Source organism: Dromaius novaehollandiae, chromosome 1, assembly GCF_036370855.1.
Source record: "Dromaius novaehollandiae isolate bDroNov1 chromosome 1, bDroNov1.hap1, whole genome shotgun sequence".
In the NCBI taxonomy this organism is placed as follows: domain Eukaryota; kingdom Metazoa; phylum Chordata; class Aves; order Casuariiformes; family Dromaiidae; genus Dromaius; species Dromaius novaehollandiae.
In genome coordinates this window covers 206,565,061-206,589,371 of record NC_088098.1, presented here as the reverse complement: position 1 = coordinate 206,589,371, position 24,311 = coordinate 206,565,061, and the positions used below count along the sequence as shown (strand labels likewise).

Here is a 24,311-nt window from a genome sequence, read left to right as displayed (position 1 = left end):
CTGCCCCAGGCAGTGCTAATGGGAGGGTGCCACCCTCTCCTTCTCCATAGTAACTTGGTACCTGGGAGGTGCAGTATCAGCCTTGATGAACCACCAGCTGGTCCCTCAGATCATATATCAACGCTTTTCAGTAGTGGCAGGGCAGTAATGTAAACAGCACAGGAGAGCAGCAGCCAGAAGTCACTGCCAGAGGAGGGAGGAGAATCCCAAGGTCCTTTGGGAAGGTTTCCAAAAGGCTTGGAAGTCTCCAAGAAAACATTCTCTATTTCTTCCTTGCACCATTATTTACACAAGCAAAAAGCTCCCAAGACAGAATGTAAGCATTTTAAACTCACTTTAAAGTGAATTTTACTTAAAATCCCTCTGCACTGATCTAAGTGGATGCACAGAAAATCAGACCCCTGTTATCAGTGCATGCATGGCTCTTCTGGAAGGTTTTCCACCTGGAAGGAAGGAATGCAGTTCCATTTAGGACATGGACACTTACCAGAATATTGGTTTGCTTGTTGCATGTTGACCACATTCCTTCTTTGGTCTTTATAATCTGGTGGTGGTCGTGTCAAGTGTCTATTTAGCTGATCTTGTGGAGTAATCTTCTCCTAGAGGATTAGAGTAGAAATATATTAAATCACTTTTCTTTAATGCTTTCCTGGCCCTGTGTTTTACCTGTGTCTTGCTTTTCTCAGAATGTACACAGCTGAAGTGTTCTTTCCTTTCACCCTGTCTGGTCCACAGAAGAAGACTTCAGTGGCATCTGTGAATGTGTGCCATCACCCACTGAAGTCCGTATGGAAATCTGCTGGTTGTATTGTGCTGGAGTCTAGTCTAACTTTCTTTAAAATCACCAAGAGCTTGATCAGCCCCTAAGAATATTGATCGTGTCTATACTGCAGTAGAAAGTGTGCTCTGGTGTTCGTGCTGTCCGGCTTGCTAATCTATCAGGCAGAGGGGTCTGATGGCTCCTCATGCCTCCCCCCCTTTCTCTGCGGCCAGGTTTGCTTTCAGAGGAAGACAGGGAGCACAGATGTATAGCAAATATCGAGGTACAATCCTAACACACCGCTGGGATGCAGCTGGGGAAGCAACCAGGGTCCAGACCTGCAAGGTCCACACCTGCCCTTTGGCCGTGTTAATAGTCCATCACCCGTTTCACCCATGTTAGCCTCTTGTTGTGTCAATGTGCACAGCTGGCAAAGGGGATTTCGACTACATACGCTTTGTCTCAGCCATCCCCATCTCCTCCCTCTCTTCTTCCTCCTACAATGGAGGAGCTGCCACAAAAAGGGTTTAGCAGTGATTGTGCTGGTCCTGTTGTTTTTAATGCCACTCACCGTTGCCCTGTGCATCCCCATACACGTACATGTATGTTGTCTTTCCTGTTACACTGAGAGTGCAAGCTCTTGGGGGAGAGGGCAGCGGGGAAAGAGCTGAGAAAGACAGCTACTATAAGGACACATCTCTGGTGAAGAAAAGACAGAAATTTAAGTCCTTGAATCAAAATCTAACAGCTTTGTCTTCATGAAAATCTTGAAACTGAAGTCACTGGAGTCAGTGGCAAATCTCTCATCAGCAGCAGTGTGGGGTGAAACTTCCCCTGTTCCTGGAGGCTGACACTGTGACTTTATGTGTCTGGAGTGTTACTTCCCATCCATAAGCAATGACTGCTCAGGATGCATGGCCCACGGCAGGAAGGTGTCGGTAAGGGCTTGATTGCCTCAGTCATTAGTAAGTCAGTCCTGGTGTACATGTGCGTCCCAGAATTGTGCTTACTGTGCAATTACCGTGCAGGCTTCACCCCCTTATCTGCAACGTGCTAAGCAACGTACTTGTATTTCATATGTGAAAGCCTGAGTTTAGCCATTTCCATCCAGAAGCTATTGGGGAAATAATCTCAGAAGGAGACCTCTTCATCAAAGACTTTCATTCTGAAAACCTCCATGCATCTTGCCCTGTCTATCCCTCCACCCCCAAAGCAAATAAATGCCAGACTCCAGAAGCTCCAGCTGTGACATTATCCAAAAGTTGTCTTTAACTTCATATAAGAGGAATCTGCTCAACTCTGCAGTCCTAGCAACAGCAGTGCAGAACCAGGAGCCAGGGCAGTATCATGCAAGGGCTCCCAGTGCCTGTGTCCAGGTGGTCCCTGTCGCTTCCCAGCACCTGCCTTGGCAGGGCCAATGGACGTAAACAGAGCTGAGGGACTTGTGTAGAGCCAATGGACCTAGGCAGGGCTGCTGGACCTGTGCAGAGCCAATGGACCTGGGCAAGTCCAGTGGACCTACACAAGGCCAATGGACCTATACAGGGCCAAGGGACTTATGTAAGACTCCTGGGCCTATGCAGTGTCAATGGACCTATGCAGAGCTGATGGACCTACACCTTGGTCAAGTGTAGGGAGCTGTGAGCTGGAGAGTAGTGGCAGGTTAAATGTTCTCCTTGCTCTTCTCCTGTTGTAAGCGAGCCCAGGGGTGAGCGGAAGACATTGCTGGGGGTTGTTGAAGAGAGCGGTAAACAATTGAGGGGCAAACTTTAAAAAGACCCAGATTTCACACTATGTGAAATTAGGCTGCGTTGCATTTATACAGCAGCCCCTTCACACTATTCTGGCAGTGTGCACCATCCTTAGTGTGGATGTGAATTATAACTATATTCATTTTAAGGAGCTTCCTACTGCTCACTGTGTCCTATACCGCCAGGACGGCATACTGGCTCTTCAGCATGAAAAAAGAATCATGCCCTGGCTGTTATCTGAAACTTTTTTTTTCCCAGGAACACCTCCCCAAAACACTGTGAGAACAGCCTTTCTTGTGGTATTTAAGGATTTCCACAATGCATTCTGGGAGTGAGTGAGTCTGATTAAGATTTATATAAGGCTCATTTTAACGTACCACCCAACCTGAGCCCTTGTGAAGAAGAAAGGCAAGTTAGCTCCCTCAAATCCCTGCAATACCTTTTTTGTATACATTTTGTATATATATTTACATGCAGTTTTTTACAACTGCAGCTAGGCTTTGTGTGTATTTATATATACACAAAATGAAAACAAATATAATTGCATAAAAAATACTTCTTCTATAGAACTATTTTAATTTCTGTTTTACTCTTACTTATTTTTAGCAAAAGCTGTATGAACAGTTAACTTTTTGTTCTGCTAAATATTCTGACAGAAAACTCCAGCACTTACAGTTGACTTGAAACTTGAGTTTTCCTCTTCATAAATGAAAAAGTCAATAACAATTTCCCTTGTAGGACAAATGAAATCCTGAATTTCAAACTCAAGTTTTTAAATTTTATATTTTGAGTGTGAATAAATTTCTAAACAAAAAGGTATTCTCAGTAAAAAATGGAATAATTTTGTTACTAAAACATCCACATGAAACCATTAATCTTTTTCAACTTCCGTGTTGTTCTTTAATTAGTGAATGTTGCAGTATTCATGAATTGACATTTTTATAGGGAAAAAAAGAAATCTTGGATTCAAAATGTCACCGCCTTTACCTTCAGTTTTCCCACAGTATTAATGTCTGAATCTGCACTCCTCCATTCCTTCTACACCTGCAACTCTTACCCCCCCCCCGCCAGGGGATGGGAATTTGGAGAGTCTGGCCTGTTTGTTATCAGATTTTGGTTTTGGATGCTCCTGTCTGGTCGGCATATGGACCTGTAGATAGGTCACATGCCTGGGTGCCTGGTCCTGCACAGGAAAGTTCATCTGTTGCAAGCTGCCCTATTAGCCATTCCCCTTCTCCCCTGGCTCAAGGTGTGTTTTTGGGTCAGGGCACCTCCAAGGTGAGAAGTGGATTTAGGGCTATGGGACAGTCAGCACAAATGGGTCAGCCTTGTATGTCATCCTGAAAGAGATGTAGGCTGAGCTAAGTAAGCTCAGGCACAGGGTCTGCTGGCATTGCAGCCCAGGGGAAGCGAAGCAGTTGGGGCATCCCCTCAAGTCTCCTCCATCTCTCTCCAGTATCCTCTGTGCAGCCCTTCCCCAGCCACTGCAGGGCACCTGCATTGTCTTCTGCCTGCCCCAAGGGCATGCTGAGCTCAGCTCCTCTTCTTGGACTACTCTCTCCTCCACGCTGCATTTTGGCAAGCAGATCTGCTAAGGAACTGTGAGGAAGAGGGTGCAGAGAGCATGTCTACAGCTCTGGGTGGCTGGGGCTCCCCATGGCACTGGTCGTGGGTGATGGGCCATGAAGCACCTTCAGCTGACTCAGTTCACGGAATACCAATGACAGTGACAGCTTAGGGGAACGAGGACCTGGGTTTCTAGCATTTATAGATCCCAACGAGATCACACATACCCCCCATGTCCCATAAGATGACAAGAAAATCTAAATTTCTCTCTCAAATGCCAAGGGAAAAAGAATAACTAGCTACAAATATCTGGAAATGCATAAAGTTAAAGAGAGAAAGGAGAGCTTATATAGGATCCCAGCCAAGCACACAAATTTGTGTTTAACACTAAAATCAATGTACATGATCCTTGTTTACAGGCAGGTACTTTATACCATGCTACCTATATCACAGAGCCTGGAAGTCAGTTTTCCTGTAGTCAAAATAGTGTGCCAAAGTAGTGTAGTAGTGTACCTTAGCTTATCTTGGACGCAACACCACTGAAAACACTCAAATGCCTAGAACTAAGCGTATGTGTTACTAGACTGTTCCATAACATAACCACAGTAGCTCAGATACTTGACTTGTTTCATGTAAACTGAACAAGAATTCAAGAGGGCTTAACAAAGTGCTGAAAAATATAAGGAATACTCTAGAAGGTCTAGGCATTGCCAAAATGACCTAGAAGTCTGTCTTAGCTTTCCCTTCTATTGTTTCTGTGAAAATCATATAAAATATGGAATTAGAAAACTTACTGCTTCCGCCAACATCTGTTGCTGTAGAAGGAGCTGTTTTTGCTCCATCATCTGCCTTTGCAGAGCCTGTTTCTTTTCCATCAGTTGCTGATTCAACATTGATTGCTGGGATGAGTTCATGTAACCACTTCCAGTGTTTGGATTTGAGCAAGAACTGGAACTTGGAGTGGGGCCAGCTCCCTGGCCCACCACAGAGTGTTGATCCTGAAACAGAAGAAATGGCTCGTGAAGGATGAGAATAATAATAAGCATCCAGAAAAGGAAATAATCCTTTTTATGCAATTAGCTCAAGTACAGGACACAGGACACAGACTCCCAGGATGAGTGACTGATACAAAGGACTTGATAAAATAAGAATGGGACTGAGCAACTTTATCACTTATGGGAGAATCTGAAAACTTGCCAGGTGGTTCCAGTGGAAAACCTCAATGTTGTACCAGGAGCTTGGGAAATGTTAAAGGAAGTAACTGAGCTGTCCTGGGATCTTTCAGGAAACTTCCATTAGGTTATATGGCAGTCTGTTTGACCACAGGGGAACAAACTCTGCCTCTATTGGTTCTCACCATCTGGTGAGCAGCAACAAGAATTTTTTACAGACTCATTGCTAGAAGTGATATCTATTGTTAGAAAATACAGAAGTGGTAATTCGTTACTTTACGGCGGAGTGAGTGGTGCCATTTTCATTTGTCCCTTCACCTCCCCCACAACAGCAATTTCCGAGAGATGTGGTATGCTCTGGAGCTGAAAATGCTCTCTCTTTAGCTGCAGGACTAGATAGGCTTAGAGCTTAGCGACTTCTTTGGTAATACAAATGCGTAGCTGGATAGGACTTTGAAGTGGGCTTTTGGGTGCTGCCTGGTTCTTGCTGTGGGTCTAGATCTGCTTCCTCTTCACAGTACGCAGCTTCATGAGCAAGGGATGGCAAAAAGTCAGCTTGGGAGGCCGTGGGAAAAGACTTGGGAACTCCAGGCCATGAGCTACAAGATGAAGATGAATGTGGTTTGACAATATGCTGTCATTTTCATTTACCCATGATTTCTCTTGCGAACAATATGTTTTATGTCTACTTGTTCCACCAGTTTTTGGTACTTGGACCTCTACTAAAGGAAAGAAAGAACTTTCTTAGTGCCTCTGTTACCACACAAAAATGTTCAAACTGTTTTTGATCACTTCATAGTCAGGTATTCCTTAGCTGCATAGCTGTAAAGAAAATAGAAGACAATGGAGACTGCATAGCAGTTGTGAGAAACATCAGTTTTCTGACTGCGCTACCAAACCACTTAATTTTGCATGACCTAATATCCAGCAACATATTTGCTCCACAACACAGGAATCGACAAAAGCTGCAGTTTAATGCTGCATGTTTTGCAGTGAGTTAGGTGTAGTTCCAGGATTTGCTCTGCTAACTAGGTAAATCTCTGCCCCATGGCCATGGCCTCCCATGTTATCCAGGGAAAAAAGGACTCACCAACAATAAAATAAGGACCGGCAAAGCCAACCCGACCCACTTCCTGAAGACCAACTAATGCTCACCACTTTGAAAACTCAAGGGAAGCTCATTTTTGTGCCTTGGCTTTTGCTTAGTGCATTCAGCACCCAAATACACCCCCCACACTAAATAACGTAAAAACTTCAAACTAATCCAAATTATCTTTATACCATCTGCCATGGAAGGAACACAATGATTGTTATGGTTATTTCTATTTTAAAATAATTCTGTGGCTTTCAGTTGGGGCCACATGAGTGCATAGCTAGCTAGATAAAGTATTTGACATCTCTTTGTGAAATAAAAAACATAACTTTCTTCTAGAGCCACCTGCAACCCCCAAGGCAGTGTTACAAATCCACTCTTGAAAATTTACTGGGCTCTTACACAATTATATCCTGTACACTTTCTTTCAGTTCCAGAAGGAATCCAGGATTTCTCGGCATTGCCACATTTTTCAGCCCTTATGTTAGCTGCAAGATAGAAAATACCTCCTCTCAACAGACCTGCTTGCCAAGATGTTGCGCAAACTTTTTTGTCTTCCTTAAAATATTTTGAAAAGAAAAATATGTTACAATAAATTGGCTTTGACTTCTATATTCAAATGACACTCTAGCTTGAACCCAGCCACATGTTACATCCATTAATAGAATTCATCTGTTGTGTTCTTGCACAGATAATGCAGGCTGTCCCAAATGTACTTTCACAGTCCCAGATAAAAACAAAAAACAAAACAAAACAAAAAACCCCCAAAGGCCAGCCTTTTCTCTCTCCCTGCCAGCCCATATGAGCTGTGGGGAGAGATTTTATTTTAAGATAAACTAGGCAGTGTCCATTCATGATACCTACCAAAGAAAGCTTTTCTGTAATAGCAATTGGCACAAAACACTAGCTGCTTGGCAAAAAGGCTCTGAGAAAACAGTATAAATGAGGAACTTGGAGCCAGTTTATTTTTTTGCATTTGGTCCTTTCTCTGCTGTTCATGAAATGACAGTGTGAGCCTATGAATCTATGATGTGTTACTTGTCCTGCTGCTGATCTTGCATAGGCAGCTATGTGAGGGGAGAAGGAAGAACAGTTCCCCAATAAATCAGAGGATTAACTGCGCAGCAGTTTAACCCTTCATGAACTGGTGCTGTTGAGCCTTACTCTCACCCCTCACTTGCATCACTGTAAATCAGAAGGCAAAAGCGTTACGCTGCTGCCTGTGACATGGGACTCTGCCCCTACGTGGAGTCAAAGCCTGCTTTTTAACATGCACGCATTGGAAGGCAATTCTGGGTCACAGCCCCTCTGCATCCATCGAACCGTTCCAGCCTACTCCAAGCTGGTCTTTACTGCAGTGACTTCACTACAGCTCCACACAGCTAACGCTGCCTATGGCCTTCTGGACTTCATTTTTGGGGTGCTAGCTCTGCTGTTCACATGCTGAGCAAAGAAACCCCAGAGCAGGAGGTGGTTTACCCCTGGCCGAGGAGAGTCTCTGCCCACAGAGCTGCAGCAGCAGCCCAGCATCCCTCGGGTCCATGAGCCTCGTCTTCCTGCCGCCGCGGTGGCACTATTTCATGGGCAGGCTCCTGCCTCAAAGCGCTCATCCGGGGCTCAGCCCTGTCCATGTACGTAGGACTGAAAGCAAGCAAAGTGCTTCAGCGCTCCACCAAAATCCAGCCACGTGCTGGCCTGCAGCCTGCTCTCTGGAGGGTGGCAGGGCTCGGGGGCCAGGGAGGTGGCAACCCCCACCTTGGAGAGGTGCTTCAGGAAGGACATGTGGGTGTCCACATGCAGCCAGGAACTTGTATGTGGACCTGGGACACCCCTGTCGAGGTTTAGACACCTCTGGAGAGAGGCATGCTTAGAGGAGTGGAAGCAGTCGTGTGATGAACGGGGAAGGTAACCCCCCTCTCTAATATCTCCAAGGAGGTCACGCGATGGGGGGTGCATCCCTGCTGCCAGCGAGGTGCCAGGGCTGGGCCTGCAGCGCGAGGCCTCGGACAGGCAGTTTTAGTGTCTGGGTTGGCCGCCACCTCCTGCTCCACCGCTGGCATCACCGGCACGAACAGCTTCCTCATCTCGCACCCCAGGCTGTGGGGCAGAGGACGAGCCGCAGCCCCGTGTGGGGTTGTGCCCGGTGCCAGCAGCGTGGCAGGGAGCAGCAGCTGGAGGCTGAGCTAGCACTCGATGAGCACCATAAATCCAGGTCTGTTCTGCATGCTTGCCTGTTCTTTGGTGCCTAAATCCACCTCAGCAGTGTTTCAGGTGCCAAAGCAGGCACATTGTATCTCACTCTCTGATATCGCAGTGAGATATAAAACCTACAAGAAGGGAAAAGCATGGAGGAGTAAATGGAAGATCTTTAGAGTGGGTAACACAACTGGGACTTTGTTCATAAGTGTCACAAAAACCATTATGCTCTAATGTTTAAATTAGCAGTAAATCAAAATATTTAAGACCAAGGTTGCCTTTAATTTCCCCTGCTGCAGCTGACTTGTATTCATACAAATGAAGGGAGCTTTTGGCTTCTAACACACATACGGACTTTCTAAGATAGACCTCTCCTTCTCCCTCTCATCTTCCTCTTCCTCTCCTCTCTGCCTGGCCTGGCCCAGTGCAGTAAACCACAAAAACCAGACCATATTACAGGCCTGCTTCATGCAGAAATTCCAGATCTGGATTTCTGTTTTGCTTGTTCTGCAAACAGTGGATATGACACAAACTTCAGAAACATCTCTCCCCATTTCAAAAAGGAGATTAAAAATAACCAGGTGACCCAGGGCCAGGGCCAGGCATATTGGAGTGCTGAGGATGGCCAAGTGGATTTGTTTAGAGCCCCAAATATCAATTTGTGGCAGAAATGTTGACAGGTGGAAAAAAGCATGTTCTCTGTGAGGCTGACCACTACACAGCTGTTTCATAGGTTGCTCTGCCCTGCATAGGTGGAGGGGAACACATCTGTTCTTCACGTGTCACCACAGCTCATTTATTCCTCCCCAAGCTGCCGATGCTGCTGGTGAGTTTGGAGGTGGCTGAATATCAAGTTCGTTGCCTGCTCTGGGGCCCCTACCAGGGCTTTCACTAAGGTGCCTGCAGTTCGGCTCACCTTGGTGAGCCATGCACCATGCAAGGAAGTAGCCTGGCCAACGTCTGTTCTGCCTGTGCCCTAGCCTGTCCTGGCAGTAATGAAGCCACCTCTTCCACAAGGGCATGGCATTTTTGTTTTATTCCTCATCCTTTTATCGCATTGCTGCTTTGCCCGCTTTTCCCCATTTGCCTTGGCTCCGTTCCTGGTGTCCCCCCGCTCCAGACCAGTCAGGTCGCACGTACTGAGCCACAGCTCGCACCAGCGAGTCCCTCCTTACATCCGCGCCCTTCCCCTGCCTGTGTGCGGCTCTTCGCTGCAAGCCCTCTCGGGCCCCAGGACCCTGCGGGTCTAAGTTTGCTGCTTAAGCCTCCAAAACCAAACGCTATTCCCTGGGCTGAGCAGGGACTGGGCATGGCAGAGACGACTTCCCCCCGAGTCCCCGCTGCTCCGTGGGCTCCTTGCACAGCCTCCTTGAGTGGCTCCTCTGCAGAGCTGCTGAGGAGACGAAAGGCTCCGGAGGCAGCAAACGCATCGTTGTGTTTACAGGCAAACTCACCAAGGACAGGAGGGAATTTCCTGACTGCTAGCGTTACACTGCAGCAACAGCAGCAGTGCGCGGCAAGAGAGGGCTTTCCGTATAGCGAAGAGCTGGCAGGGCCGCTGTGCCGCTGGGACAACGCAAGCCTTCCTTGCTCCCTTTCCTCTCCCTCTTTCTCCGTAGCTTCTCAGGACCCCTGAAAGAGTTTTGCAAGCTTTCGTTTCTGAATTCAGAGAGCAAAAGCAGTTTAGGGACACTTGGCTGGAAAAATACATGCAAACCTTTAGCCTCTTTCCCCTTGAAATGCCTTGAATTGATGAATAGTTTTGGTGGGACAGAAGGGAAACAATGGTCAGTTTTTTGCTAAACCCCAACGTCCGCAGAGGCTGTTCTCTTCTCAGCCAGCAGAGCTGGCATCTCTGTGACAGGACAGGCTTCTGTTTCTTGCAGATTTTCTGTCAAAAGGGGGGAGATTTTTTCCGCCTTTCTGTTCCACTCTAGGGCAGCTCATTCTGCTTTCAGTGTCAGGTCTGGAGTGACAGCTCTGACTTTTCCTCTCCCTTTACATTAGTTCTGGTTTAAAGAAACAAAGAATTAAAAGAAAAAAAAAAGCAAAGGCCTTCAGATTTGTTCGCTGACGCCTGCTTAGCGGCTGATGTATGGCTTACCAAAAGCTGCTTCCCCAGCGCTTTCCAGGGAAAAAGCAGTGTAAAATTTTGTTCATCTGGTAACCAAACCTGTGCGTTTTGTTCACGCTCATTAGCAGTTTGATTCAGCCGCGTTAGTCAGCATAACAGGCTATTTAGAGCGAGGATGGCAGAGATCAAGGCACCTCTCTGGATTTCCTCCTCTTAAATCAGGGACAGGCGGCCTTCCCACCCCGTGAGCTTCTCAGGGATGTTCTTCCTTGGCTGAGAGCCACCTTGGCTCCGAGCGCTGCAAGGAGGAGGAGGATGGTGGCTGCAAGGAGCAGTTCAGTTCACAGGTGCTGGAGGATGGCAGCTCCTGCCACACCGTTTTAGGACGGCGCAAGGCTGGTCGTGATGTCCAGTGCCATGGTGACCCACTAACATGACCCTACGTGTGCTCTCAGCCCCGACGTGGTGCCAGGGTCCCAGCCCAGCCATCCCCGGTGAAGCTCAGCATCATGTGAAACCCTGGGGGCTCAGTACTACCATCCTTATTCGGAAGAGCCCATGTTGCTCATGTAAACCCAAATGCTGGCTGCTCTGTCACAGCAACGGCAGGCCCGTCCTCAGCCGCCCCGGCACTGCTGCATCTAAGGCAAGACAGGAAGCACAAACACCCCTTTCTGCATTACGCTGGGGATCCACGCATGTCCTGATTCCTAGCAGTGACCGCCCATGCACCGTGCTTCAGACGAGAGAACGAAATTACAGCAAGACACTGGCAGAGTGCCTGTATAGTAAGAATTTTTCTAGCTGTAGCAAAGAAGAATTCCTATTTTTAGGAATAACTCCCACTCGTGACTGGAATGTACAGGGCTGTTTTCGGTGCCAGCATACACTGCGAGAGCCCCAAGGAGCTCCTGAGGTTATGCTGATTTGCAGCCGCAGAGGACCTGATTTACGTATCAGAGCAGGAGGGAGAACTAACACAGGCGAGGCAGAAATACAGTGGACCTGATTCTCCCTTGCCTTATTGCTTGTTCAGCTCAGTGGGGGTGTAAAACAGTATCTTGCTGAGCACCTCAAACTCACCCAATCTTTTTGCATATCTGGAACATACAACAGAAAGTGAGTCTCCTCTAAGTTTAGGTCTCTAACCAAAAGCTTGAATCAGATGCCCTCTAAACTGCCTTCTGGAGCTGCCTCCCTTGACTATGCAGAGGGATTGGGCTGTGTAATTAGGCTGTAGACGCCTGATTTAGGTAACGCAGTTAGGAGCCCCAATCAGATGATAGGAACACTCCTCTACACTCCTAAATTTAGATGCTCATAGTCATAGCTAAGCAAGATGCGTGGAAGACTGAGTGTGAACACCCCTTGAACTGCCAAGCACTAGTGAATCACTTCTTAAGGATGTTGTACAGTGACTTAACAGCCTCTCCAGTCACAATCATGCAGAAGACATTGTTATACACTGAATTTCTCCAAATACCCTGCCAGAGAGTAGTTTTAAAGCTTCTAATAAATTCACATTCATGCGTATATTTGAGCATCTTAGTAAGCCAAGATTAAGGCAAAAATGTTGTTCCAGCGTTTAAAAGAGCTGAAAACTGAAAGATCCCAAGACCTGTTTTTTTGTGTGTCTAACATCCTAAGATACAGCTGGGTGAACAGTGCAAAATATTTCCCTTCAGTAATTTTGTGGAGTGTTTGTAAGAAGTTGGCTTAGCCACATGGAACCATCTCCTGCCTTTTCCTTCTCTGAACATCTCCTGCCTTTTCCTTCTCTGAACATCTGAGCTCTCAGGAAAAAAAAAAAATCAGGGCCAACCAAGTTTCCAAGGCACATACGCAAGGAATCGTGGACACTAGTGTTTGCAATTTCACAAGCCCAGGCTGTCTGCCAGAAATACTTGTGCCTTCATCCAACCAGGGAAAAGAAGCAAATGCCATGTCACTCCTCCAACAAACCGAGCTCAAAGAGGAAACGTGGAGGAATTGCTGCAGCTACTCTTAAGCTGGAGAAGACCATCACAATAGGGAGCATGTGCCTGATTTCTGCAACCTCATGAGTAGGCCTGTCCCACTGAAGTGCTAGATTTGGAGGGAAATCGCTACTGCAACAGATACATGACAGGCAGAGAGACAAGTGTGCAGCATACCCACCCACTGCAGCTCTCCACTGGGGGAGCCCTGGGGAGGCCAGGCTTTTCTAATGGCCGGGTTTTTGACACAGTGAAAGATAGGGTGATCCCCGCACTATGTTCAAAAATAGCTAATTCTCCTGCTACTCAGCACAGTGCGGAGCTACCCCAACCAGTTGTCGACAAGCTGCGCTGAGATGTCTCAGCCCAGGAGTCTGTCGGAGTGAGCGATGCCTGCTATGAAACCAGCTCTGTGAAGGATTTGGTTCCTGTATTGCTTTCCAGCTGTCCCAGCTCTCTCAGAGCTACCATGGATGACTTCACGGGATATCGTATTCTGCCACACAGATATGACCTAAATGGCAAAGTAGAACAGGAAATTCGACATTGCTATCTTAAGCCTTTATCTATCATCTATCATGGTTAGACGGGCTTAATCTTCCTTCTAGTCACGTGTGGACCGGCCAAGGAGCAGGCCTCTTGTGTGGAGTCCCACAGGACAGCACGGGAGCAAAAGGGAGGAATGTTTCTAAAGCTTTTCTCTTTTTTGACTCCTCAGTGATTTTATCCTGCAAAATTTCTGCACTCACTCTGTAGTCTCTGGGACATGTAAACTTACAATATTTTAAAAGTTTATACATAGAATAAAAAGCAGATATGCTGCACATAATCACTTGGCTAAAAACGGGTGATCGGATATCTCGAACGAGCCAATCCCCACTTTCGGAGAGGAACTGCAGGCAAGAAAGAATTTGATGGACGGTTTATTATTTGTGTAGTTCTTAATAGAAATCTTTTATAGCGCTTTGCTTTTTCAGCGCCAACAAGCAAGCTACTTCCTCCTGAGATCCTTGTGAGCTGTGTTTCAGCCCTTAGCAATTTATCTGTAGTCTTGCCATAGCCCCGGGGAAGGAGGAGGCTGCTCGCAGGAAAGCTGCAGAGCCCTATAGCCACTAGCAGGCACTGTTATAACAACGTTTCCACTGGCGCTGGTTAAACTTGCGCAAAGTGAGAGCTGCCTCTTGCATGGACCACGGATCGGATTCAAGACTTGCACAACCACATAGCAACAGACACAGAAACAGTGCCTCATTACTAGCCTTGTCCAACAATCAAGCCTTTAACGAGAACAAAGGTTGACAGTGATTAATCATTAAGCAGTTTCTTGTTCCCTGCTGCACGTGTTGCAGGCCGCCTCCCGCAGAGCCCGTCTGGCATGTTTCCTGTCTGCGCTCGACCAGGGCCCGCGCCGCACGCCCAGAGCCGCCTTTCCCCCGCGCCGGCGCACAGCTGAGCGCCTCGGCTCCGATGCTGCGCACGGCCAATCCTGAAAGCATGTGCGTTCTGCAAAAATAATAAACCCTCAGCTGCACATCTGATTGCTGTATCAGGCCTGAAATGACCTAAATGGGATTTGCTCACGTTAGAAATTTTCCCAGAGACTTCAAGGATGGATTATTAGTATTTTACCACGTGTGCCATGATGAACTTTTAATGTGGTCTTCTGGCATAATGTATACATGAAGGTCTCCATTTTGGAGAGATTTTGTTTGTTTGTAATGAAAATAACATGCACGTGTTGAAAGCTCAGCAGCGAAGGTTATTGTGAAACGTCTACATCAGAAGAGGAATGTTGGCTCCAAGGAAGTCAATGGCAAAACTCCAGCTGACTTCAGCAGGGCTAGGATTTCCTCCCAGGTCTCCGTCTACCCACAGTGGTACAGCGGCACCCATCCCTCTGCATGACCTCAGCTTACACCTTCTCGACAAGAGTCTTAGCTGGTTCAAATGGACACCAACAGAGACCCTGTGCTAATGTAAATGAGCAAAGACTCTCCTGAAGTCTGCACAGAGCTCTGGTTTTCAATGTCGGATGTGCTCTAATTTATTTTGAACTAAGTATGTCAATAAGCATGAATGATGAAGACTCCTATCAGAGAGGTTATTTTTCACAAAATTAGACACATGCTGATGATTTGTTCTACTTCAGCATTATCATTTGCAGTGGTTGTAGTATGCAATATCCACATTGCAACAAGCCAAGCCCTTTAGTTTATCATCACACAATCACACACAAGCAAATTAGGGAGATTTGAAACATTGACACGCCTCCAGCTACAGCAAGAGCTGGTGTGAGTGGACCTGTTTTGCCTGGTACTCAGGACAAGGTACGTGCATGCTTGCAGGATCTGTGCCTCTGCTAAGGAGTGGTAATTTCCAGCTGAGGCAGTGAAAACTTCCTAAACTGATTGAATTAAGTGCTTGTGATTATCTGACTGTATCTGTAGTGTGTGTATATATTATCTGTGGATATGTATACTTTATCCACCTAAATGTTCTTGTCTTGTTGCCATATGTTTATCATCTTTCCCCAGAATTAGCTAGCCTGAGGTTGATACAGAGCATGGAACATTTCAGCCCACTTAGAGCTTAGAAGAGTTTTAAGCAATCAAAAACAGGGTCCTGTAAGAGGAAACGTTGCATGACTTCAGTAATAGGTGGCACTTTTGCACATAAGTGCTGATGTTTGACTGTCAAGTTTACAGAGTAGTGCTAAATAATGACCCTGAAGTCTCGCATATAACAGGTGAGAGTGTGAGCTTGCATCTTTTTTGGCATCTCATCCTCATGTCTCATCTTTCATGTTTCCCCTCCGCAGAGAGTCTGACATTCCCAATAAACCAAGGGCATATGTGCACCATACATGGGAGTGTGGTCCAGAGCTCCCCAAGCTTATGGAGACCTGAGCTGCTAAGATCGCATGGAGCAGAACCACGTGAACTAGCTAAGCATGGAATCTTTGTTCTCAAAGGCCGTGTTTGTTCTCGGAGATAAGCTACACTGAGGGACATTTAGCTTCTGAGGATGCTGCACGAATGCAGCCGTACTTCCTCCAGACCTGTACCTGCCCAGTGTTGTCACTGTAAGATCAGGTAGATACTAATGCTGGACTTGCAAAACAATTACTTTATTATAGACTTAATGGAAATGGAATAAATACAATCTGTGCCTTTTCTTCTTGATTGTGGATACTAACGCAAAATTCTATAAGAAATTACTGTAATTTTTTACCCTCTTGATTTCCAGGCTATTCTCTAGTTTCTTTTAACTCTTCTCATTGGCATTTATCTAGGTTTTCTTTGTACCAGCCATGTCCTTCCTCATATAGGACTCACCCTCCCCATTAATTGTCTGCCTGTTTAAATGCATTTCTGTCATTTCTAAAGAACAGCTACAACAGAAGAGGATGAAGAAATAATACGAAAATCTTCCTCAAGCAATAAAAAAAGCAAAGCAAACACCACACAATGTTTCAAGTGCCTGTTTTTCCATAGAAGGGCAAGAGGCAGCAGGCAACCTGAACGAAATATTTAATGAAGAAAGAAAAAATAATTAAGAAACACAAAGAACAACAACATGGGGACTAAACACTCGAATGCAAGTGGGCACAACGCGGGTGACAGAACAGACAGAGTCACACATCAAAGCCCTCCTGCTGAGAATACACAGCAAGAACATGAGCATCTTTAAACCAGTGCCTCCTGGGATCAACTTTCTAAACTAACAGCTCAGCTCTGATGGAAAACAATGATGAATACTGAAAAGCAATGTGTGAAGAATGTTTGTGACCTGCACTGCCAGGCACTGATTAAACCCTCGGGTGGGACTCTTGGACACGTAGTGAGATTGGACTCTCTTTGTTTCAAGTTGCCTATTCTGGGACAACGACTGATGCTAACAGAACTCAGCATCCAGCACTGGGGGTTAAGTGTCACTGGGCACAGAGGAGGGGACAAACTGTTTCCCTACTGTGAAAGCCCATGGCACCGGTGTGAGTGCACACGGCAGGGTGCAACGTGAGCAGGTATGACTACCCACCTACTCAGTTTTAAGTAAGTCCCTAGCACACAAACCAAACTGTGCAGTCTTCCCTCTTCCTGCTATAGGACCTTCTCCTTCCTTTATAATGACTGCTGTAAGTATTATAAAACAACTTAATTTGATGAGTGCTTCATTTGAGGGAATTGACATAAACCTTAGGCTGCTGGCATCCTCTCCCACTGTCTTGATGAGTGTGATAAAACGATGCCAATGGCCACAACGGCCCGAAGGCTTGACAAATCTACCTATCCTTAATCTATCTGTGTGAACAATAGTTTCATGAAAATGTGAAAATACCAGGTTTCCTGACGAGCACTCCTGCCGTTTGCCTCATTTTTCATTGTGAACTCAAGATGCAGGAAAGCAATCTGGTTTTATCAGGTGTCCTAGCAGCTCTGAATAATTATACTCTGAGGCATAACACAGTTAGACAGAGCTCACCCACTTCTGATTTGAGTCATGCAGAGTTTACCTATTTGCATGGCCAGGGTCCCCATCATGTGAGTTTATCTACTGCCTCACTGCCTCTATAGGTAGCATTACTGGAGATGGCATTTCTCAGGAGGATGCATTGGCCCTTCAAGCTGCTGCATGGTGGCTTATCTAAACAACTGTGCTTGATTATTGGAGTAATTTGGCTGTTGCAGTACGGATCACTGCATAATGCCACAGGTCCTTCAAGGAGTGCCTGGCATGTCAATGAGCTCAAAGAAAGGTCCAATGGTACTTGGATTTCTTTCGTTCTTTATCTCCAGCCTTTAGATAGCTGAAATGGAGCCAGCTCCAGAGGTCAGAATAGTTTGATCCATAAGGGACTAGTCCTGCTTTAGATAACATGCCTGGGAGCTGAGGAAACTGAGGAAAGGCTTCCTTAAATCTGATGAAGTCAAAAAGAATTCTACTTCAGGCACTTACTGAAGCTATTTACTGCCCAAATCTTGCAGCGTGGGAAAGAATAACAGACAATCCACGGCGTGCCGTATTCCAGCTATCAGATAAGCGTGGCTCAGGAGAACGGGAAGGTTGGTGCCAATGAAAACCTTCTTGGGCTTCTTCTACTCATTCAGTCTCATTCTTGTGCAAGAGCAGTTAAAGACCTGTATTGCATCCCTGGTTTTAGAGCTACTAATGTATAAAAATTACCGGTGAACAAGTCCTGGTTCTTTTGAGCATCAGAAAGCACAAATGCAATTCTCTGTGTTTACAAATCATCCTCAAATTATGCTGTTGAGTTTCAGACATTTGGGGGCCAGTACCTCATAGTGCAAGGACTAAAGGTCTTTCTGGTTAGACCGTGCTACACTCTGCCAGATAAGCCCTCAGCTTTGCTGAGAAGGAAACAACTTTTTTACTGGGTAGGGCCTGAGAAGAGGCATCAGAGAAATGCAGGTTTTGCCTCCATCTTTGCACTGAGGTGGAAATTGTGCTGTGACTTAAAGTGTGACCTGACCTCTCTCTTTTCTCTCACCCTTTGTCTAACACTACTTAATTAAGTTACCATGACTGCTAGTGAGCCCTCAAAGTGCATCCCCGCACCAGTAGGTTCTCTTTTCTGCTGCTAAATGTGGCAGTAGCTAAATGTTTTGTTTCATTTCTCTGTGTTCCTGCTGTTCTATCCCGAGAAGTCCCTGTGTGCTAGTTTCATGTGTCAACAAAAATGCAAATGAAAGAAACTTCATTGTCAACTATGCTTTCTTGAACTTGAAGTCTGGCTTCGACTGATACCCAGCCTCTAATGCCAGTGAGGAGGAGTTCCTTCACCACGCTCCCCACTGCTGTTGTGTTTCCTATACCAGCCCACTGCTCCTTAGTCTTCCAGCATATTCTAAAAATACATAAATTAGTATTATCTTAAGGAGCAACTAATATAGAAATACCTTGTCAACATGACATTGCTCAGCTTTTCTCCAACGATTTGGAGAGATCAAATACAATCCATGAACAAGACGGAATAGATTTGAGAACGAAGATGGTGACCATTTGATGGTCATGTTCACACAAATTACTGAACAGATAAACTAACAAAGGAATCCATTTATTGGTATCTGACATTTGAAGGGAGGGGGTGCATCTCCCTCCCTGCCTGGTGGCAGAGCTGAGGAGATAACCACACAATAAAGAGCCTTTCAGAGGTGTCTGCAATGCCTGTTAAGATGTGTTGGATCAGAGAGCTAAGGCTAAACATTGAAGGAGAAACACCCAGCTGACCCACTTAACTGTGCTTTCATAAAAACAAGGAGAGAAAGAAAATGGGAGAACACAAGGAGTAACCTGTTGAACTAAACAAACTAAATGGAGTTGTATTTCATTCTGAAGATACTTGGTTAGACAACACAGAAATAAAAAAGGAGCTGGCTTGGTTCGGCTTGGCTTGGTCTATGGCAGATCATCCCTTGGTAATTCTGACAGCTGGCCTGTGATATGGGATCAGAGAGAAGCATTCATTTATTGCAAGCTTGCATTATATAGGATTTTAGATATACTAAGGCTACACTGTAAATATTTGCTGTGCTGAAAACACTCTTGATCTGCAACACACCTTTTCTTGTCCTAAAAAGAAACAGTTGGATTCACTCTGGGCCAGTAAACAGTATATGCCTCCTTTAACTTCAAATTAAGGTTTAAATGGGATTTACTTGGCTCACTGGTTTGCACCTCTTGCACAGAAACAAATTTTACGCAAAGTGAATGGCTGCTCCTGCAGGTGACTTCAGCTCCTTCTCTTTAGACCACACAAAAGCTTCTGGTAACTGTTCGGGGTGGTATAGGCAGGAGAAGCCTACCAGGCTGGAAGCTTTGGGGATTCAAGTAACAGGAGGAGCCTTTGATATAGAAGAAGGTACCTGCATTTGTTAATTAGGGGAAGGGCAAAAATTTTGTGAAATGTTGAATCGTGCGTTTGGAAAATTTGGAATATTGCGAGAATAGTTTGATACTGGGTGGCAAGGAGTTCTGATGTGACATTTGGGAGGTAAAGCTGGTTTGGCTCCATGGATCTTGATAAATTATGCTAAAGTTACTAAGACTTATCAAGACTTTATCCTTATCAAAAGATAAAACATCTCTAAAATACTGTAATCCTAGTGATATTATAAATACAGAAATGATACGAGGGCAAACAATGTGAGTTATAACCAGTGGCATAAAGTACCATAAACATATGTTGAACAACAGTTGATATGTGTGATTACAAAAATTAGATGGCTTGGGATAAGTAGGGCTCTAGAGGGCAGGTTTAAGAAATAGTTTCTTGGAGCTCTGAAGAGCTCTTCTCAAAATTATCTTGTTCTCCAGACCAAAGATGTTACAAATTTAGAGAATAACACCTTACTAGCACGGTCTTGTGCTGCAAAAATGCTTCCTTGATTTTAACAATAAAGAATGTTAACTCTGCCTCTTGATTTCTGCCTGTGCTTTTCTGTAATAATTTTAGTGTGACTAATAAGAGTTGAGTCTAACAAAAATAAAGTGCTAATTAAGCTTTATCTAATCTCAATCTAATCTGACAGCAGCAACCCACATCTGCTGCTCTGCAGTGCGTTCCTATTTGGACCACCTACTATACATGGATAATTAGGTGTCGCAACTGCTATGGCATCTAAATTCACAGAGTGCTGAGTGATGCAGACAGCAATTTTAATATCGAGACCCACCAGTCCCTGCCCTCCTAGACATGCATTGGAAAGGGTTTACTGTGTTGTCCCATTTAAGAGCCTGAAACAGGATTCATTTTATCTCACAGTCATTATAAATTTAAGTATCTACTCTAGTTACCCAGGCTTTCCCTGGTCATGGAGATAAGGTGACCATCTGGAGGGTGACTGGTCTAGACTGGCCATTAAAATGGATGGGTTGAATGTGGAGGTGCTGGTGTTCTGCTGAGTGGGAAAAGGAGCATGGTTGACTAACTTTGACATGATGCCATACACTGAGATAAGACAAATCTCACCTTACTCTAAGAAATCTGAATAAGAAATTCCACGGACAAGTCTGTCATAACATCCCAGTGCAGAGTCATTGGAAAAATCCCACTGGGCTTTAGACCAGGCTCTGTCATAAAGACAAGTTCTTATTTACTGAGATACACTTGTGGGGAAGCAGGACAAAGGATGCAGAGAAATACTGCAGACCTTGTCATAACATAAATAGAGAAAGCAAATGAAACGTAGAGACGGACCACTTTGTGGCACTACCTTTGCATGCAAAGCTTCTCTGTTATGTCATTCCTTCATTCTAGCCTTAATAGAAAGGGATAATATAATGTGATGTCACTGATTAGAAAAGGCCTGGCTTTGCCTTAAAAACAAAAGAGAGGGTAAAATGGCACCTTCTAACCCTGCTTCTACATGTACCAATGTTAGCAGTCAAGGCCATGATCCAACAAGGTGTTTAGGTTTCTTAATTTCCTCAGGCTGGTACCAGTGGGGTATCACTGCAATCCAAACAGCTCTTCATAATCACATTTAAAATATCCTTTTCCACAGTTTCAGTGTGTCCACATAAAGGCATTTCCCATATTTGCAGTATAGTTCTTTTTCTCAGTTGTATGGATGAACTGAAGTTTATTCTGTTTGGGAGGACATGGTTGAAAGCCAGTGAGACTTTGGGACCTTACACAGAAGTGAGGAAGACTAGTGTTTTGGTGAGTCTGGGCCAAAATAATTTTTTTTTCTACCTTTGATTCCTACAAGCCCTGTATAACCAACACCATTACCAGACAGAAGGGCTGAATGTACTTATTCTTGTGAGTTACCAAAATAAAATAAATCAATTTAACTTTCCATTCCTTCTACTCTTGAAAATACTAACACATTAATAGGAAGCAAAGGTGTCATTAATAGCTCCATTTAGCCTGCAGAGACTCTGATACTGGCACCAAAATGTGGAAATGCAGGAACCCAGCTTGCTTCAGAGCTCGGATTGTGAAAGCACGGCTGGAAGAGAGGGGAGTGTTTCTTTTTGCATAATGTAGAGATTTCCAGGCTTCACTGGCTGTCAGTTCAGGGTCACTGTGAGTACATTTTATCTGGAAGGACTGAGACGCAGTCATGGAGCAGCCAGGTGGCACTTTGGATGAGAAGACCTGTATTTTAGAAAAGTCATATTACACCAATTGGCACGGAGGGCAATACCTGCAATAAAACTTTTCTCAAGTGTGGACCTTAGTAGTAACTTACATGCCTTAAAACATTAAACCAAATGTGTTCTTTTTTCATTACTCCTATTTTCAATATGTGCTTTTGTTCTGTGGTCTGACCGTGGCTGGTACTATAAATAAATAAGGGACATGGAGAGCGATGCGCAGAGAATTCCAAGTCCAGACACCCTCACGGAGAGACTGTTTGCTTTTGGCATGCTCCTCCTGAGGTTTTCTGGCAGAATGACTCCAACTAATGCCCATCTTGTGTGTACTGTCATTATGCAAGGATAGGGGATGATCTAATGTATTTTCCTCCCTTGCTGAAATCGGACTTATCTAAGTCTTTCTCCACAAACACTGCATGACCTGATTTTCCTCTCTGAGTTAAGTCTTCCTAAGCTGCTAAAAGCTGGTTTGAAAAGCCAGCTCAGAGGTCAAGGGAGCAGGATTTCACCATTTCACTAGATAACTTTAAGGAGAAAATGAAAGCTTTGGGTTACACTTCTAGTCTGCCAGCACTAGACACGAGTTAGGTCCAAGGTAAACGAGCAGTGTGCTCAGTCTACCAGTGGAAGGCACTTCCACCCTGAGATACCAGATGTCCCCTAGCCAGAACAACTATTGGTGCAGATGGATAGAAGCAAACAAAAGGGAAGAACCATTAAAAAATTTTTAAGTGCCAGACTGACACCTTGCAATCTGGTGCAAGTAAAGGTCTCCAGAGAGTCACAACAAGGACTGTGCTTTTTCTTTGCTCCATGAGCTCTGGCAGGGTGAGATTTTGTGTATGCTGAAATTAGAGGCAAGACTCCCACCAACTATAGCAGGCCATGGGTTCCCATTCTGTTTCCGTGACAGTTTGCACAGCTCTGCACATAGATGGATCACATGCCTCTGCAAAGGACAGAGATTTAAAGGCATGGCACACTGAAAATATGTGGCATAAATGGCACAACAGTTATATAGATAAGCAGATGGCAGCTGATCTTCTCCTTCCTGACAAAGGACAGCCCTCTTTACAGCTGAAGGACCTATCAGCATCTTTGATATCATTGTTCTTGGGGGAACTACTGAATAAAGGGTCTCTGTCTTTTTGAGTGTAACTACAACTGATTTTTTTTTCCTGATAAAGAATGTAGTCATTGAGCCATAATGACATTATTTGATTACTTAAATTCATCCTCTAATGCCTCCAAAATGGTATAAATTATTGAATAAGTCACTCAACCCTATAAAAACACTTTCAAAACATTTTGTTCAGCATGATAATGATCAGTCACAGAACGTAGCAAGAGTTACAGTAAATTAGGATCATGCTCCAAGCTGGCTGCTACTCAGGATACTCATAGCTAAATTCTCACCTACTGAGTAAGACACTCTGCCATGGACAAATTAAGACATAGTCAGTTCTAAAGTCTGTTGGCAAGAGCTCTTAATTCCTTCTCATTTTTAATAAGCACATCCATGTGACTTCTGGAGGTACTCTCAGAGGGCTGCACAATGTTGTGCCTTGCAGAGATGCTGCGGTAGCTCTGAGCAAGCTCAGAAGTGAGGAAAATTAGTTTGGGTAGGGCTAATGTTTCCAGCATACCGGCATGTGGATTAGCTTCTCAGACACTCCCAACTTCTCTGCTGCCAGCCTCATGTGCAGTGCCACCCACTAAGGTACCTACACCTCACCCAGGGGATAACCTGCCCGGTCAGGAAACGGTGTCCACCAGCGTCAGAGCCACTCCTGTAGCATGCCTGTTCTGGGAGGAAACAGGTCTCACCCATGTCCAAACCCACCAGTCAAAAGAGCCCCACTGAGCACACCCCATCTCCTCCTATCTGAGGTTCAATGTACAAAGAGATAGTGATGCGCCAGTAAGGCAAGTCCTCGCAACGTTGTGATACAGGGGTAGCAAAGCGGGATCCCGATCTGAACCAAGGTTCCTAACTAAAAATATAATCACTGATCACTGATGCTAAAATAATGCTAATTATAAGAACAGATAACAATAATGTATCTGAAATTCTCAACTGAGATCACAGTATGACAGCACTAATAATCATACAAAATTTGTTAAGTTTTTGTTAGTAGTATCAATGTGACAAAACAATTATTCATGATGATTCTTAACAAAGAACCTGCGAACTGCTTGAGTGTTGCTAGTGATGAAGACAGATAACACATACCAATAATTACAACAACAGCACTGTAATTTCTATATTTCTCTGAACTGCTGATAGGTAGATGACAACTTTATGAAGCTGAAATATCTTCATTAAGTGTCACGTTCAGACTTCCTTTGCTCCTGCATATTAGAGTTACTACAACCCTTAGGCTTTGGGCACAATACTGGAATGGCAGATGCTTTTGAATCAGATCCATTCTGAGGAATTCGATCCTACTTAGAAAACACTGCCTAGGTTTGTTCCTGTGCTGGAACAGAGCGCCAATGTGCTTGGGAGGCAAGCCAAAGCACTAATTCTGCCCAGTTGCCAATGTATTCTGGGAAATTTCTGCCCACAAGCAAAACTTTGGCTTGTTTCTCTTCAT

At 44.9% G+C, this 24,311-nt stretch overlaps 1 protein-coding gene across 2 annotated transcripts in view; it reads right to left on the bottom strand.

The window, feature by feature from the left end:
- MAML2 (mastermind like transcriptional coactivator 2) overlaps window positions 1-24,311 on the bottom strand; it is a 224,022-nt gene that overhangs the window by 8,765 nt on the left and 190,946 nt on the right. For both annotated transcript variants that reach the window (XM_064505107.1, XM_026109159.2), the window contains exons 3-4: window positions 4,872-5,075; window positions 488-599 (exon numbers count right to left, since the gene is read on the bottom strand). In XM_064505107.1, coding sequence (XP_064361177.1) covers window positions 488-599; window positions 4,872-5,075 — 316 coding nt within the window. The remainder of the gene's footprint in view (window positions 1-487; window positions 600-4,871; window positions 5,076-24,311) is intronic.